The sequence below is a fragment of the Coregonus lavaretus genome (genome assembly GCF_964263955.1).
Source record: "Coregonus lavaretus genome assembly, chromosome: 13".
NCBI classification, from domain to species: domain Eukaryota; kingdom Metazoa; phylum Chordata; class Actinopteri; order Salmoniformes; family Salmonidae; genus Coregonus; species Coregonus lavaretus.
This window is the reverse complement of record NC_140000.1, coordinates 18,053,244-18,070,681: the sequence shown is the minus strand read 5'-3', so window position 1 is coordinate 18,070,681 and position 17,438 is coordinate 18,053,244. Positions and strand designations below refer to the sequence as shown.

Below are 17,438 nucleotides of genomic sequence, written 5' to 3'. Positions count from 1 at the left end.
GCTGTATTTATATAGTCTTCATGTGCACTTCTCATCCTGTTTCTATCATACTAATCAAGCATCAACTAGTGAACCACCATAAAGATGAATGCTTCAGCCTCATATAGATATATTTATCTAGCTAATTGTCATTATGAACTTCAGACTACAGGAAGTGCATTCATTTACTAATGTATCTGATTAGACATACGTCTTTCTCTGTCTCTGTCTGTTTGTTGACCTGATTGGCTAGCAGTGCAGAAAACATTGGTACATGTAGACTAGCTATACTCTACTGTATATTTAGAAACTCTGGCTGATTGGTTTGATGTGGTCCTCTGTAGCTCAGCTGGTAGAGCACGGCGCTTGTAACGCCAAGGTAGTGGGTTCGATCCCCGGGACCACCCATACACAAAAATGTATGCACGCATGACTGTAAGTCGCTTTGGATAAAAGTGTCTGCTAAATGGCATATTATTTATACAAAAGTATGTGGACACCCCTTCAAATTAGTGGATTTGGCTATTTCAGCCACACCCGTTGCTAACAGGTGTATAAAATCGAGCACACCGCCATGCAATCTCCATAGACAAACATTGGCAGTAGAATGGACTTACTGAAGAGTTCAGTGACTTTCAACATGGCACCGTCATAGGATGCCACCTTTCCAACAAGTCAGTTTGTCAAATTTCTGCCCTGCTATAGCTGCCCCGGTCAACTATAAGTGCTGTTATTGTGAAGTGGAAACGTCTAGGAGCAACAACGGCTCAGCCGCAAAGTGGTAGGCCACACAAGGTCACAGAACGGGAGTGCTGAAGCTCGTAGTGCGTAAAAATCTTCTGTCCTCGGTTGCAACACTCACTACCGAGTTCCAAACTGCCTCTGGAAGCAACGTCAGCACACAAACTGTTTGTCGGGAGCTTCATGAAATGGGTTTCCATGGCCGAGCAGCCGCATGCAAGCCTTCGATCACCATGCGCAATGCCAAGCGTCGGCTGGAGTGGTGAAAAGCTCGCTGCCATAGGACTCTGGAGCAGTGGAAACGCGTTCTCTGGAGTGATGAATCACGCTTCACCATCTGGCAGTCCGACGGACAAATCTAGGTTTGGCGGATGCCAGGAGAACGCTACCTGCCCCAATGCATAGTGCCAACTGTAAAGTTTGGTGGAGGAGAAATAATGGTCTGGGGCTGTTTTTCATGGTTCGGGCTAGGCCCCTTAGTTCCAGTGAAGGGAACTCTTAACGCTACAGCATACAATGACATTCTACACGATTATGTGCTTCCAACTTTGTGGCAACAGTTTGGGGAAGGCCCTTTCCTGTTTCACCATGACAATGCCCCCGTGCACAAAGCGAGGTCCATACAGAAATGGTTTGTCGAGATCGGTGTGGAAGAACTTGACTGGCCTGCACAGAGCCCTGACCTCAACCCCATCAAACACCTTTGGGATGAATTGGAACACTGACTGCGAGCCAGGCCTAATCGCCCAACATCACTGCCCAACCTCACTAATGCTCTTGTGGCTGAATGGAAGAAAGTCCCCGTAGCAATGTTCCAACATCTAGTGGAACGCCTTCCCAGAAGAGTGGATGCTGTTATAGCAGCAACGGGGGGACCAACTCCATATTAATGCCCATGATTTTGGAATGAGATGTTCGACGAGCAGGTGTCCACATACTTTTGGTCATGTAGTGTACATGTCTTTCTCTGTCTCTGTCTGTTTGTTGACCTGATTGGCTAGCAGTGCAGAAAACTTTGCTACATGTAGACTAGCTATACTCTAATGTATATTTAGATACTCTGGCTGATTGGTTTGATGTAGGGAGACATATAAACTTAGATCTGATTTTGCCAACTCCTCCTTCATTATTATCACTTGGTATATAATCAGGTCAAATCAATGTAACATGTCGCTTGAGTATATGACATAGACATATAATGAATAGAACGGCTTGGAAGCTCTAACCCTGGAAATTTGACTGGTAAACTCATGGGTACATACATTCACAATGACTGCCAGGTATTGTGAAGCAATAATCTCCATGGTATTTTGGAATTTTCTATAAACTGATGCTAGATTGCCAAGGTAATGTAGAATGTTCATTCAAATTATGCTAGCTGCAATGGAATGTATTTTTGTAATGTCAGTTGAGTTGACTCAACAAATCACAGCACAGATTGAAGGGTATACTTCCTGCTTTTACTTCCTGCCATGGGTACACTCAAAATGGCTGCCAGTCCACCCATTATGCAATCATTGACTTGAATGGAGATGTCCTTTTTATTCATTCTATTTCTATGGTATGTGATGTGTGCAAGAAGTTTGTTACTGAAATCTAAGATTGCTTATATTGATTACATTCAATCGTTTGAGCGTTGAGTGTTGTTGAATTGATATGGCTGCTGTTGATACTATTCTATATGACTTGGAGGATAATCTAAAACCATAACTAACTGTTTTGTAAACATATCACTAAACGCTAAATGTGTTCATTCTTCTCCACCCTTTACTTCTCCCTCCTCTCCTGTTATTCAAAATGGCCACCCCTCCCTGCAGGAATCCGATGGCGCTCCCAGGCCAGAGGCTTACCATCATCATCATGCTCCGGTGTTCTCAGCACTCCGCAAGGCCCGTGTGGTGTCGTCCACCTCCGAGGAGGAAGAGGCCCTGACAGAGAAGTTCCTCAAAATCAATTGCAAGTACATCACAGACGGCAAGGTATATATAATGTATATTCATATATATTACAGTACTATACAGTGTATATATAGTATATTCTATATATAATATAAGTACAGTATTATAAGGTAAGCGCGTGGAGAAGTTCAGAGGATGTTCAGTAATGCTGGCCCTCTGCCAGCCAACATCCACCTCTAGCAGCTCAGATCCATGCTATTGAACAAAATGAAACCAATATTGATCCATTCAGTCTAAATCAAAGCTTTGCAGCTTTTCCCCCCACATGGAGGTCAGTATTGGAGCTTCCTGTTCATAGTCAATATCCTTCAGTTGCATTTGGATACTTACAGTACAGTACAGCCATTTTGTTTATTTATGCTGGCAAGGTAATACATCTCTTCCACTAAATGGCTGACACATTTCGTTCACTGCAAGCTTTTTCATGCTCAATGTCTAGCTATCTTACTCTGTCTAACCCTCTCTGTCTCTCTTTCTTTCTTTCTTTCTTTCTTTCTTTCTTTCTTTCTTTCTTTCTTTCTTTCTTTCTTTCTTTCTTTCTTTCTTTCTTTCTTTCTTTCTTTCTTTCTTTCTTTCTTTCTTTCTTTCTTTCTTTCTTTCTTTCTTTCTCTCTCGCTCTCTCCCTCCCCCCTCCCTCTCTCCATCCCCCCTCCAGGGTGCGGTGAGCGGGGTGTTGCTGGTGACGCCCAACAACATCATGTTTGACCCCCACAGGATGGACCCTCTGGTGCAGGAGCATGGCTGTGAGGAGTACGGCTACATGTGTCCCCTGGAGGAGGTCATGTCTGCAGCCATCTACAAGGAGATCACTGACAGCAAGATCAGAGAGGCCGTGCCCGCGTAAGAGCCCTGTCGTCTGTCTGACAGTCACACACAGGGGTCGTGTTCATTAGCGCACACTGATTACATCAGCAACCGTCCGTTTTGTGCCTACTGAATCACACTACCAGGGATGTAGTGGAGAGGAGTAGCGTTTACGCACCTATTACACGAAATGAACATTGTTTGCATTTGCGTTTACGTTACACATCACTCTTTTACCCACTTTTTTTCTACCACTCCCTCCCTGGTCACACTCAGCATCACAGCCCCTCCGTAATCACTTCATCAGCCCGGCACTGCAGGCGCACACTGATTACATCAGCAACCAACCAACAGATTAATTATATTCCTCCATGCCAACAATAAAAAGGAAATGGCAATTATAGCAAGGTTAATGAACTATGCATTCACCCACCTACGTCTGGATTGCTCACCCATTTGCTTGATGTAATAATATATCCACTTCAGCAGCCAGCTTAGTTTATCTCCATGGCATGCCACCCACATACAGATCTCCTACCGTCTATGTTTTTATTAGCAATTTAACATGGATTGTTTGCTCAGATCAAGATAATTGTGTTATATTAATACTATGATGAAATCTTACCAATATAGTGTTAGCTATTTGTAGCTGTGGTCTTCTGCGGCTCAGTTTTTAAGAGCGTGACGCTAGCGATGCCAAGGTCGTAGGTTCACGTCCCGCTGAGATCACGTACACATGCTAATTATGTATGCACTTACTGAACTGTAAGTTGGATGAAAGTGTCTGCTAAGAGGCATATATTATTATTATTGTAACTATAGAGCTATGCATAGCCCATTCCTGTATGTGTTCAGTGGGGGATTTGGACTGTGTTAAGTGTTCAGATCTCATGGAGCATCTATTGTGATGTCTAATGGTTATTGGCTGCAGTCCAAGCATGTTATTTTTACCCCCTCATCCCTTGCGCTAGCCACTTTCCCTCTGGGGAATCCCCATCGATACCAGATGCAGTTTGATTGCCATCTTAAGTGGAGGTCCAATTCACTAACGTTGCCCCCCGGCCCTCGATTTAGCTCGAGGGAGCGAGTGAACAACTTTGGTCACTTGCGGGGTTGATATGACCCACAATTCAATGCAAACTGTAGTCACATGTCAAACTCTGGTGGCCGAAGTGTCAAATGTAATCAACAAGGCTGAATTTTCAGCATTTCAGAAAGACTATAAAACTAGCTAGCCAGCTATGGGTAACTGTAGCTAGCTACCTGACAGGAGTGCTAGCTAGATACGTTAGCATACTAGGTACATTAATAGCTTTAGGTTGGTTGTTTTTAAGCTCAAGATTTCCACCAAGAACGTTGCCTCTCCGATCATCACTCTCCCTCGCTTGGGCAAGGGACATTTAAGGTACACTCGGATGTGACGATGTAAAACGCCATTCAAGGGCTGAGGGTTTAGGGCCGAGAGCTGTCTACTTTGAGTTTGAAACGCAGCCATTGTCTCTGTGTATGAGGACAGCTGTTTTCTCAAATGTGATGCAAGCAGACTCTGTCTTAAAGAGCACACAATAACAAAGGCCTGCCTGTGTGCCAACCAGTGTTTTGTTATCATACACACAGCTGGAGCTAGGAGCAAACTATTTTAGTCCCACAACAGGTTTTTGGAGAACCTAGTGTGCTGTCTAGTGTGCTGTTACAATATGTAGAGGAATCCTATTAGTTGGCTGGCTGGCTGCACAGTGTTTTTGTTACACTGTCCCTGTTAATTTACTGTACAAAACCTCTTCATATTATTATGCAGAGCAGTTCACTTACAGATCTCATTCATAGATTATATATTGAGAGGATTACTTGTTTCACCTGGTCTCTTCACACTATACTGTAATAAACAAAAGAAAACTGTGCCATTCTGCTGCATTCAAATTCAGACCTCTCTAACTTATATTTTCTTCTTTACTATTTTCTTCCCTATCCAGACACCTGGAGCCTTTGACATCAGAGCGCGGGCCCTCCATCTCCTCTCAGCCGGACCCGGAGCAGCGTCTGAGAGTCCCGGGCAACAACAGCGGTAGCGCGGCCCCCCGCAGCACAGAGGGCTCCTTCTCCGAGGACGTCTTCATCGAGTCAGAGCTGTCCCCCATCCGGGAGGAGGCCGCATCCTCCGAAGACCTCCAGCTGGACAAGTCCTCCTCAGCCACAGCCTCCACAGAGTCCATCCAAACTGTCACCCAGGTGGAGGCCACCATCCCCCTATGTGCCCCAAGCAGCGCCCGCAGGTCAGTCAGCCAGCCACCAACGGAGGGCCAGGAGAAACAACCCACCACAGCAGAGGACAATCCAGACAGCCACACGGCCCAGAGCCAGTCTCCCATGGGCTCCAAGCAGCACAGTGTGGATGTGGAGAAGGCAGCACCAAGCACACCCACCACCAGCCAGGGACCAGGCCAGGGACCCTCCTCACGTCCTGCCTCCCAGAGCTCTACCACCGGGCCTGGGGAGCCCTCTGGCCAGGAGGGGGGTCCGGGAGACAGGCCCAAGCTGAGCAGAGAGGGGTCCCGGGACTCCGAGACGGACGTGGAGGAACTGAGGAAGATGTGGAAGAGTCACACTATGCAACAAGCCACAGAGCAAATGGAGAATGTAACACAAAATGAGGAGGGACAGGACTCTGCAGAAGGTAGTGAGACAACGTGTCTTTGTTGTATAATGAAAATATGAAATACATAGCCTTAGACTATGCACTTCCATTGTTTTTCAGGTGTGAAAAAAATAGGTTCAGCTTCCATTTCGACCCTACTTGAGTTCTCAACATGAAGGCAAATCTATAGACAGTTATTGCAGATTATTACAAATCCTCACTGCCAGGTATGCCGTTGCCATTTGCCGTCTCTGCAACTATCATCATAATGTTCATGTTTATTCTAATGAAGCTCCCAGTGCTATCACAGTAAAGTTGGCTCTGGCTGCTTCCGTACACCTCGGCTGCTGGGTGCTCCTGATAACCTCCTTGTCACAGATTTGTGCCTCCCCAGTTGTAATTGGAATAAGAAAGGGAGAGGGAACTGTGTGGTGTGCTGTTATCACCTAGAGGAATGAGCAGAGCCATTATACACCGCTTTGATCTAGCTCTGCTGTTAGCCGGTCTGCTGCCACATGCACTCAACTCCAAAAATCAAACACAAAGAGACAACACAAATACCCACACGTAACTGAGGGGAAACACAATATCGTTTAGATCGCCTGCATTAAAAACCCTCAGAGACACGTGCAGCATTTAAAGTGACTTAACTATTTACATTTTATAGCTGCCTTCTCTTTTTGGTTTGATGTCTTATTCAGTAAACATAGCATATTTCTTACCCTAGAACATAGACTAACGTTACCATGGTAGTGTGCAGGCTCAAACTACTACTGTGTTCTGTGTCATGCCTGCTATAGGTGCTGTGTATGTACAGTATGTTATTCTTCCACTGTTCTACCGTTCTATGTGAGCTCTAGTGCCTCACTTAGTTGTGTTCAGACCTGGGTTCTAATCGTATTTGTTTTCTTTCAAACACTTTTGCTGCATCTGATCGTTTGCCTGGCGCATTGGAACCAATGGAATAGTCCCAAAAATGCAAATCCCAACCATCTGGCACTCCAGGCAGGCTCAATCAAACTCTCAAAGTATTTTTGAAAGAAAACGAATACTGGTTGAACCCAGGTCTGGTTGTGTTCCCATAATTTATATTACTCTAATTCTCACCCCACAGAGAGTTCCTAGAATGTCTGCTCTAATTCTCTGGGATCACAGCAGGGTTCTGCTTTACTCCACACCACATTACCATGGCAGACGCTAGCCAAGGCCCCACTTCAAAACAAGCTGAATTACACACACAATTACTGTTTTTTCAAATAGAATTTCTCCCACTGAGCTATAAAACATAGCTCAGTGGGAGAAATTCTATTTGAAAACGCAGTAATTGTGTGTGTATTTCAGCTTGTTTTGAAGTAGATGAACCATTTCTCTGCCTCTGTTTGTGACTATGGGTCCCAGTCTGTGTTGTCACAAAGTGTCTCTTTTCTTTGTAGAACTCCTACTGATTTGACCTTTTTAATGGTCGTTAATAAAAGCAGGCATATGTTTTGGTGTCATGATCTGTTATGAGCTATGTTTATTTGGGTCATCATCCTATTATTCTGGCACAAAATGACTGTCTGTTGAGATACCTGGTAAACAGGGGAGGAGATCTAGGTCACATAAAGACCCTGTTGTCAAATAGATCTGAAATGTTTTCTTATTTACAGATGGATTAGGTCCAGTTCTGTATTGGTGGTGGTGAGGGACTACTAGATAATAAGAGTATATGTTTTAAACCAGGTGTAGGCCTACAGTGAGGGAAAAAAGTATTTGATCCCCTGCTGATTTTGTACGTTTGCCCACTGACAAAGACATGATCAGTCTATAATTTTAATGGTAGGTTTATTTGAACAGTGAGAGACAGAATAACAACAAAAAAATCAAGAAAAACGCATGTAAAAAATGTTATAAATTGATTTGCATTTTAATGAGGGAAATAAGTATTTGACCCCTCTCCAAAACATGATTTAGTACTTGGTGGAAAAACTCTTGTTGGCAATCACAGAGGTCAGACGTTTCTTGTAGTTGGCCACCAGGTTTGCAAACATCTCAGGAGGGATTTTGTCCCACTCCTCTTTGCAGATCTTCTCCAAGTCATTAAGGTTTCGAGGCTGACGTTTGGCAACTCGAACCTTCAGCTCCCTCCACAGATTTTTTATGGGATTAAGGTCTGGAGACTGGCTAGGCCACTCCAGGACCTTAATGTGCTTCTTCTTGAGCCACTCCTTTGTTGCCTTGGCCGTGTGTTTTGGGTCATTGTCATGCTGGAATACCCATCCACGACCCATTTTCAATGCCCTTGCTGAGGGAAGGAGGTTTTCACCCAAGATTTGATGGTACATGGCCCCGTCCATCGTCCCTTTGATGCGTTGTAGTTGTCCTGTCCCCTTAGCAGAAAAACACCCCCAAAGCATAATGTTTCCACCTCCATGTTTGACGGTGGGGATGGTGTTCTTGGGGTCATAGGCAGCATTCCTCCTCCTCCGAACACGGCGAGTTGAGTTGATGCCAAAGAGTTCGATTTTGGTCTCATCTGACCACAACACTTTCACCCAGTTCTCCTCTGAATCATTCAGATGTTCATTGGCAAACTTCAGACGGGCCTGTATATGTGCTTTCTTGAGCAGGGGGACCTTGCGGGCGCTGCAGGATTTCAGTCCTTCACGGCGTAGTGTGTTACCAATTGTTTTCTTGGTGACTATGGTCCCAGCTGCCTTGAGATCATTGACAAGATCCTCCCATGTAGTTCTGGGCTGATTCCTCACCGTTCTCATGATCATTGCAACTCCACGAGGTGAGATCTTGCATGGAGCCCCAGGCCGAGGGAGATTGACAGTTATTTTGTGTTTCTTCCATTTGCGAATAATCGCACCAACTGTTGTCACCTTCTCACCAAGCTGCTTGGCGATGGTCTTGTAGCCCATTCCAGCCTTGTGTAGGTCTACAATCTTGTCCCTGACATCCTTGGAGAGCTCTTTGGTCTTGGCCATGGTGGAGAGTTTGGAATCTGATTGATTGATCGCTTCTGTGGACAGGTGTCTTTTATACAGGTAAGAGTGTGCTCCTAATCTCAGCTCGTTACCTGTATAAAAGACACCTGGGAGACAGAAATCTTTCTGATTGAGAGGGGGTCAAATACTTATTTCCCTCATTAAAATGCAAATCAATTTATAACATTTTTGACATGCGTTTTTCTGGATTTTTGTTTTGTTATTCTGTCTCTCACTGTTCAAATAAACATACCATTAAAATTATAGACTGATAATTTCTTTGTCAGTGGGCAAACGTACAAAATCAGCAGGGGATCAAATACTTTTTTCCCTCACTGTACATATGGTCAATCACTAAAGTGAAACATATTCTGAAAGATTGAAATCAGATTGGTATCAGCTTTGGCCCTGTAACTGTTAAGATGGATAAGATAATAATGAATCATCATGTGATTATTTCCTGTTTGTCGTGTGGCCCTACAGTGTCCACAGAGCGGCGGAGGCACCGGTCCCACAAGTTCCTGTGTCTGCGGGTGGGCCAGCCCATGAAGAAGACATTTGTGTCCAACGCCAGCGCCTCCATGCAGCAGTACGCCCAGAGGGACAGGAAACACGAGTACTGGTTCGCTGTGCCGCAGGAGAGGTGAGTGTGTGTGTGTGTGTGTGTGTGTGTGTGTGTGTGTGTGTGTGTGTGTGTGTGTGCACCACACTGCAGCGCCAAGGTTTGCAGAATCACTGTAGTGCAGCCCCAATGTCTGCCAAGCCCATCTCACTATGCTGCCACCAGACCAGACAGCTAGATGATTTATTTATTCACCCACTCTGCAGACACACACTCTCACACACACACACACATACATACATAAATTATTTTTCACAGAGGGAACTCAACTAACCACTTCTTTCCCTGTGTGAAAAGTGGACCAGGTTGTGAAAAGCAGTCCAGTTATATAGATTTTGTGCAGTATTTCAGTGTGCTTTGGATGACATTTCTGTCCACAATAGCACAAATGAACTTTTTTTGCCGTTTTATGTAAATGTTTATTAATCGTAGTGAGATCTGTCAATTTCGACTCCTCTGGGATGTTGCCCAGCAATGTCAGCAGTATTCATAATGAGTGTATCATTTAGGCCTTTAAAAGAACACCCAATACAAGGAAATATGTATCTTCATCAAAAGCTGTAAAATATGTTTTTCTAGTGAATGATTCCAAATTGCTTCAACAGTTTAATTCGATTAGTTAATGCTGAAAAGTCACTTTGTTGCAATGAATTTGCCACAACCTCATTATCAGTGTTGGGTCCAAGCACAGTGCTGCCTTTGTCTCCAGTCCTGGACAGAGAGAGGACAGAAATGTATGAATCTGATCAGATGTTTGACCAGCCATTCTTTGACTTTGGAAACTCTGCCCTTCAGCAGTTTTCAGTCCCAGTAGCCAGTAGGCTTGTGTTGACCAGCACAGCACAGCACAGCACACAACACACTCCTCTCAGTCGCACATGTTAATCTCATTTGAAGCAGGCAGACAGGCGTGTGTCTTGTCTCTGGTCACAGACACAGTCACACCACCATCACCATGCCATTGTGGGGTAGTTGGAATGTGTTTATCTCAGAATGGCTCCTGTAATGATGCCCCGTTCCACTGCTGGCTCTGTTCCCATGGACAGCACAGTGAATTTACACACACACACCTGTGCACAGACGCGCACACTTACACATACACGCACGCACGCACACACACACACACACACACACACATATGTAAACACACACATACATTACTCACGTACACACTGGCAGACTGACTATGTCTGCTGACTGACCTAGTTGAGTGGCGACCCAGAAGATGTGTGTAAAGTATCCTGACAATGGTGGGAGAGTTCCAGGCAGTGGGGAAAAATACCATATACAGCCTGATACATACAGACACAAGACAGCAGTGGCATAACAGCCTCATGCCATTTAGAGACGGCCATTTTGAGACTAAAGTGTCCACTTTACATGTGAAATTAAAGTGTTGCGAGGGTTAGGATGTCGGTAGGCTATCAGAATATGGCTAAAAGTTGTCTGAAATATATTCATAACAGTATTCATAACCAATAAAACCGCAAGATGGTTGTTGACATAAATTGACATAAACATTCATGGAATTTTGACGTACCGATTATGAATACGGTATGTATGGGTTATGAATGTGTTATGAAGTCCTTATGTAGGTACTGTTCTCTTCAAGTAAAGTGTTACCATCATTTCTGTAATTCTGTGTGTAGACTCTCTGTGTTTCTACCTCGCTCCCCTCCCCAGGTCCGAGCACCTGTATGTGTTCTTCGTCCAGTGGAGTCCAGACATGTATGGGGAGGGGGTGAAGGGCATCGGGCACGAGCCAGGGTTCACGGTGGTCAAGAAGCCTTCAGGGTCCGAGACAGGGGAAGACGAACCCCTCACGGATATCAACAACAAAGAGTGGGAGGTAAGGACTGGAGAACTGAGGTGTTCAACACTACATTCTACACTGTGTTGTTTCTTACATGGCTGGATGGTGCTGTACAGTAGTATGTGTAGTAGTTACATTACACTGAGTGTACAAAACATTAGGAACACCTTCCTAATAATGAGTTGCACCCCCTTTTGCCCTCAGAACAGCTTCAATTCGTCAGGGCATGGACTTTACAAGGTGTTGAAAGCGTTGCACAGGGATGCTGGCCCATGTTGACTCTAATGCTTCCCACAGTTGTGTCAAATTGGCTAGATGTCCTTTGGGTGGTGGACCATTCTTGATACACACGGGAAACTGTTCAGCATGAAAAACCCAGCAACGTTGCAGTTCTTGACACACACAAACTGGTGCGCCTGACACCTACTACCATACCCTGTTCAAAGGCGCTTAAATCTTTTGTCTTGCGCGTTCACCCTCTGAATGGCACACATGTACAATCCATGTCTCAATTGTCTCATGGCTTAAAAATCCTTCTTTAACCTGTCTCCTCCCATTCGTCTACACTGATTGAAGTGACATCAGTAAGGGATCATAACTTTCACCTGGATTCACCCGGTCAGTCTATGTCATGGAAAGACCAGGTGTTCCTAATGTTTTGCACACTCAATGTATATTTACTTACTCATCCAGCCTGTGTTGTAGTCCATATGCGTTCTATTTGTTATATTCTTCCATTCAGTCAAGTGATTTATTTTGTAGTGATATGACTGTGTGTAGTGTTAAACGGAATGCATTTGCATTGTTATTCAGCCGTCATTATTGTTCTGTGCTTCTTAAGGTTATTTGTGTGTTCAAATTATTGCACTGTCATTTATGATTACAATGTTTTGATAAATCTGTCCAAGTGTTTGCTTGATGTGTTACAGTTATGGTTATTGTGTAATTTGTGTGAATAATATTTCCTTTGGTCGGAAATGCGCAATTTTCACTCAGATTACAACAACCACAATGTTTTGCATGATCGTGCAATCATTTTGTTACAAGTCAGTTGTCCACGTTATTAATGCAGTGTATATTGCATGCATCAATATCTATGTTGTCGTCGGTCATCACAAACTGTAGTTTTGCTGGATGACTGGACTGACTGACAGACTGACTGTGGTGTTCCGCAGTTGTAGACAGATGGATGAAAAGCTGGTTTGTTTAAGGCTGGGAAGGCACATAGTGAATTCTTTCAAATATCTGGGCATTCTTGTGACCTTAATATACATAGTTGTGTTCAGTTCTCTCATTCTCTGCTCTATCCTTAATAGTGGCTTTATGGGATTTTAATTTACCCTCAAATGTGGAAGTAGGGTTTTGGGATTTAAGAAGCAAGATTTTGAAAGAACAAATTAAGGACTGTTAATGCATTAATCTGGTGTGAATGTAGAGGAATGGGAAAACGCCCAGTGTGTGGACATGGCTGCACATGCTTGAGGCATAATGGAGAGAGGATACATTCTTTGCATACAGAAATTGATATGCAAGCTGTGGCTGGGATTTAAATGTTAATGTAAATGAATGATGTAGGAAACAAAGTGGGATTTGCTTGGGCCTGGTCCTGAAGAGGCTACATGATCGAGTGATTTGAATAAGTAAATAGTTGCCTCACTTTTACATTGACCCTTTCAGAGGTAAACATTAATTTTAAACAACACTTCGATTATTTGTCTGTAATGACTGTAATGCTGTTAGCCTTTTCTCGTATTTTATTTGGTCATTGATCATTAGGTCTACTATGCTTTATGTGTATTGTATGTCATGCAATATGGCAAATATGACAAGTCAAGCTACTTCAAGGATTAACGTTTGATGTGTGCCCAAACTACTCAAAGGTGATCCACAAAGCGTTTTATTGTTACAGTGACGTTAGTCGAGAAGTGCATTTGATCTCCCTACAGTACCTCATGAAACATTACAAAAAGTGTACTGGTATTATATCTTTAAATTGCTCTAGTGAAGTATGCAAGTAGGAAGTGCCTTCTGCCTTTGAGCAAATAAGGAGCTGTCTTTGCTCATGTCCTGCATTCCCATTGGCTCTTGAGAGTGTCAAACAAACATCAGAAGACCCATATGAAATGTTTCAATTTTAGTTAGCTAGATTCCCAGCCTGTCCGGTGTTTGGTTCAACCTCGATTTGTGGAAATTGGAATTACTTCAAGAATCTGGAATGTGACTGTCGAGCTCAACCTCACCCCGAAAGAAAGAAATGTTCTCTAGAAGGGTGAAGGAAGAAACGCCGCTGACCCCTAAGTACACTTATGTATGTATCTATAACAGTCCGTGTTTTAGCTACGCGTGTTTTGTTGTTGTTAGCCTGTGAGCTACATAGCTGGATGGTTAGCTTGCTAGCTAAATAGAAATGGCTTGCCCAGTGACTGACTGAAATCAAAATAGCCACTGACATATTTGATGAGTCTAAAAAGACAGCGCTTGATGTTGTTGTCGCTACTTCCTTCTTTTTATCACTCATTTCTTTGGGGTCTCGTTTTGGAAAGTTTTGAGGTTCGAACTTCAGTTTTTTTTTGTATCTAACGTTAGTAACTAATAACATCGTAGCTACCTTGCAACATTGTATCAATGCACTGTATATAGCTTACAGTTCTACAATTTCCATTGCATTGACAGTGATTTGCTTCTCTGTAATGGTGAGAAATTATATCCATAACGTTAGTTGGATAGGCTAATGTTTTGGAAAGAATGACCTTCATGTAAGTTGTTATTTGGGAGGAAGGGAAGTAGAGAATCGCGTGCTTGTTGGAGTCTGGTCCCAGATCTTTGTGCTCTTGCAAAATCCATTGCTCATTGTCAAAAACAAACAGACGGGCACTCAGCGATGGTCTTTGGCCAGCCTTAAACCTTCCTCCTAAACACTGAAGGTGGGGACTGCAGCAAACTGGCCTGACTTGGCTTTTCTTAATAGACTGCACTTTAGTGCCAGCTAAAGTTAGGCTCCAAATAAATATTTTATGAACGCTGTAGTTTACCCTTTTCTTTGCATTATTGAGAACTGTAATGTGACAACTTGTTTGGGAGAAGGTTATTTACTCCACCAGTAGTAAGGTAACTAAAGAGGTGTTTCAAGGTAACTTATTTCTGCTTGACCCAAGTTTGCTCAATCCAACTTGACTCAATTAGCTTTTACCTAGTTTATGGCAGCAATTCATTTAGAGCCTAATTCTATAGTACAGTGGTTCCCAACCTGGGGTCTGCGCCCCCCTCACCAGAGTTCACGGGGGGGGGGGGGGGGGGGGGGGGGGGGTGATCTCATTTGCTTTGAGGTCAAACATTCATAAAATGTTCCACTATAATTTAATTGTCAAATTAATACATTTTAAAATGTTATTAAAAATAATATGCTTGCAATGCCAAGGCCAATCTAAAAAATAATAATAATGACAGAGAAACGTAAAAGCGGTAATTCCCCGAAAGAATGTGTGCACGTCAATGACCTGCGCTCAATCAGTTTCAGCTAGCAGCGAGTTTTTCCTGCAGTCAGAGCATCACTATTTTATGAATAAAGAAACGTAAAAGTGCTGATGACTCATCATCAAAAAATAAAGTAAGGCTATATCTTGAGAGTTATCTTAACTTCGGATTTATTGAAGGACAGGACAGGACTCAGTGTCATTTGTGGCAAGAAGCTAGCTAATGACAGCATGAAGCCAAGCAAAATGCAACGACACAAGGAAACAAAACACCAGGAGACTATTGGTGAAGGTCAGGATTTTTTTGAGAGGAAGAAGCAGTTGGCACTATCAAAAAGATCCACAGACATCAGAAAAGCATTTGAAAGAGCAGGCAGTGATTTACACAGAGCCACAGAGGCGTCATTTGAGTGTTGGCTATTAATTGCCAAGGCTAAAAAGCCGGACAATATTGGAGAGCAGCTAATCAAACCCGCCTGCCTGAAAATTGTAGAGAGGCTGTGGCCTACAGGTGGTGGATAAAGTGAGAACCGTCCCACTCTCTGAAAACACTGTCAAAGACAGAATTGATAAAATGGCTGAAGATTGTCAAAACCAGCTGCACGAGAAGCTTAGGAATGTTCCCTTTGCCATTCAGTTGGATGAAGCAACAACAGTGTCAGACCAATCCGTGCTCATGGTTTATGTGCAATATATTGACGGTGATGACTTGAAACAAGACATATGTCTACCAATCTAGCCACAACAACAACAGGCCAAGATATTTTTTATAGCTATGGACTCATATCTCTCGTCCAACAATCTGCCCTACGAGAATATTGTTGCATGCTGCACTGATGGGGCTGCAGCGTTGATGGGCAAAAACAAGGGATTTAACAGCCGATTTGAAGGAAAAAGCCCCGGGGTGCGCAATTTTCCACTGCATGCTACATCGCCAAGCATTGGCCAGTAAAAAACTTTCAGAAGTCCTTAGTAACACCCTGGCAACTGTTGTAAACTTCATTAAGGCTCGCCCTACTAACAAGAGACTGTTTGCCCAGCTGTGTGAGGATGAAGCGCGTGGAACACTGCTGTTACACACAGAGGTACACTGGTTGTCATGTGGACAAGTGCTTGTGCGTTTTATGGAACTGCAGGAAAAAATAAAGGAATTCTTGCAAGATTTCAATCGACCACTGTGCGAACAGCTGACTGTTGCTTTTTGGATCAAAACGGCAAACCTAGCGGATACATTCACTCTCTATAAGGAGACAAACAAGCGGATGCAGGGTCCTGAATGAAACGTCATGCAGTGCAAAGACACTCTTGACGCTTTTGTGCGGAAACTGGAGTACAGAGTTTGAAAAATGTCAAAAGGGGAGCTACAACAATTTCCACTGCTGATGAAACAGTCTGGTGGCACTGTGCCTGCGTCTTTACGCACTGAGTTTACCCGGCACATGAACATGCTTCGGGAGGAAATTAAATCCTGTTTTGCCGATGTTGACGAATACTTATCAAAGGAATCGTGGGTGATGGACCCTTACATTTGCAGTCTCGAGGACGTGGAATACCTCGGCTGTGAAGATGAGCCTGCTGACCTTCAAGCCGATTCTGTGTCAAATAAATATTTCCACGAGAGCGGATACAAAAAGTTTTGGATTGTCAAAGGATACGCCGTTGCACCCAGACTGGCCAAACACGCAGCTACAAGTGTTATTCTACCATTCAGCACTACGTACCTGTACCTGTCTGAAACGGCCTTCAGCGTGCTTGTAACAATAAAAAACAAAAGCCCGTAACAGGCTCGATGTCCACCAGGACTTCAGGCTGGCTGTCACTAGCATCACACCTGACATCCCATCCCTGGTCAGAGGTATGCAGGCCCAAGGTGGCCATTAGGTTTTTAAGGAAGGAAAAAGTTATTGATTGGAACTTGCTGTTTGTTATTGTTACTTATTGTTATTTTTATAACACATACATTATAGCTGTGTCAAAACCAGTGTTCACATGATGTACATGTGTGTATGCAACAAACTGCCCGGTTTCAGTTCATTGGTCTGAGGGAGATCTAAGACAGAGCTATATAGGTGCTGTTAATCACTTATTACGCTGATAATGAATCATTATTATTATTATTTTGGTAACAATGTGTGTGTATAGGCCTACAGTTAATTATACACAAAGATAACCAGGGCAAACCAAAGAGAAAAGGAAAGGGGGGGGGGGCGCTCAGCTTGTCTTAGAAACAAGTAGGGGGGGCTCCAACGAAAAGTTGGAAACCACTGCTATAGTAGATTCAGACAATTTCATAATTGTTCTAGTTTTAGACATGCAGTATCGTAGCATATTTATGGATAGGCTATATTTGCAGGGGTACACAGCTCTGGTCCTTGAGGGCCACCCAACCACAGCACTGCTCATGTCCATCCTTATAGAGACAGATGAAGTAGGCCTACTGT

General features: G+C 43.6%; 1 protein-coding gene across 5 annotated transcripts in view; it reads left to right on the top strand.

The window, feature by feature from the left end:
- LOC311140820 (oxidation resistance protein 1-like) overlaps nucleotides 1-17,438 on the top strand; it is a 70,107-nt gene that overhangs the window by 46,193 nt on the left and 6,476 nt on the right. For 4 of the 5 annotated variants that reach the window (XM_084176062.1, XM_084176060.1, XM_084176061.1 and 1 more), the window contains 5 exons: nucleotides 2,538-2,699; nucleotides 3,334-3,518; nucleotides 5,456-6,156; nucleotides 9,573-9,732; nucleotides 11,395-11,560. In XM_084176062.1, the coding sequence (XP_084032188.1) occupies nucleotides 2,538-2,699; nucleotides 3,334-3,518; nucleotides 5,456-6,156; nucleotides 9,573-9,732; nucleotides 11,395-11,560 (1,374 nt within the window). Of the gene's footprint in view, nucleotides 1-2,537; nucleotides 2,700-3,333; nucleotides 3,519-5,455; nucleotides 6,157-9,572; nucleotides 9,733-11,394; nucleotides 11,561-12,417; nucleotides 13,833-17,438 lie in introns of those variants that run through there. The other variant, XM_084176063.1, reaches the window with a different exon arrangement.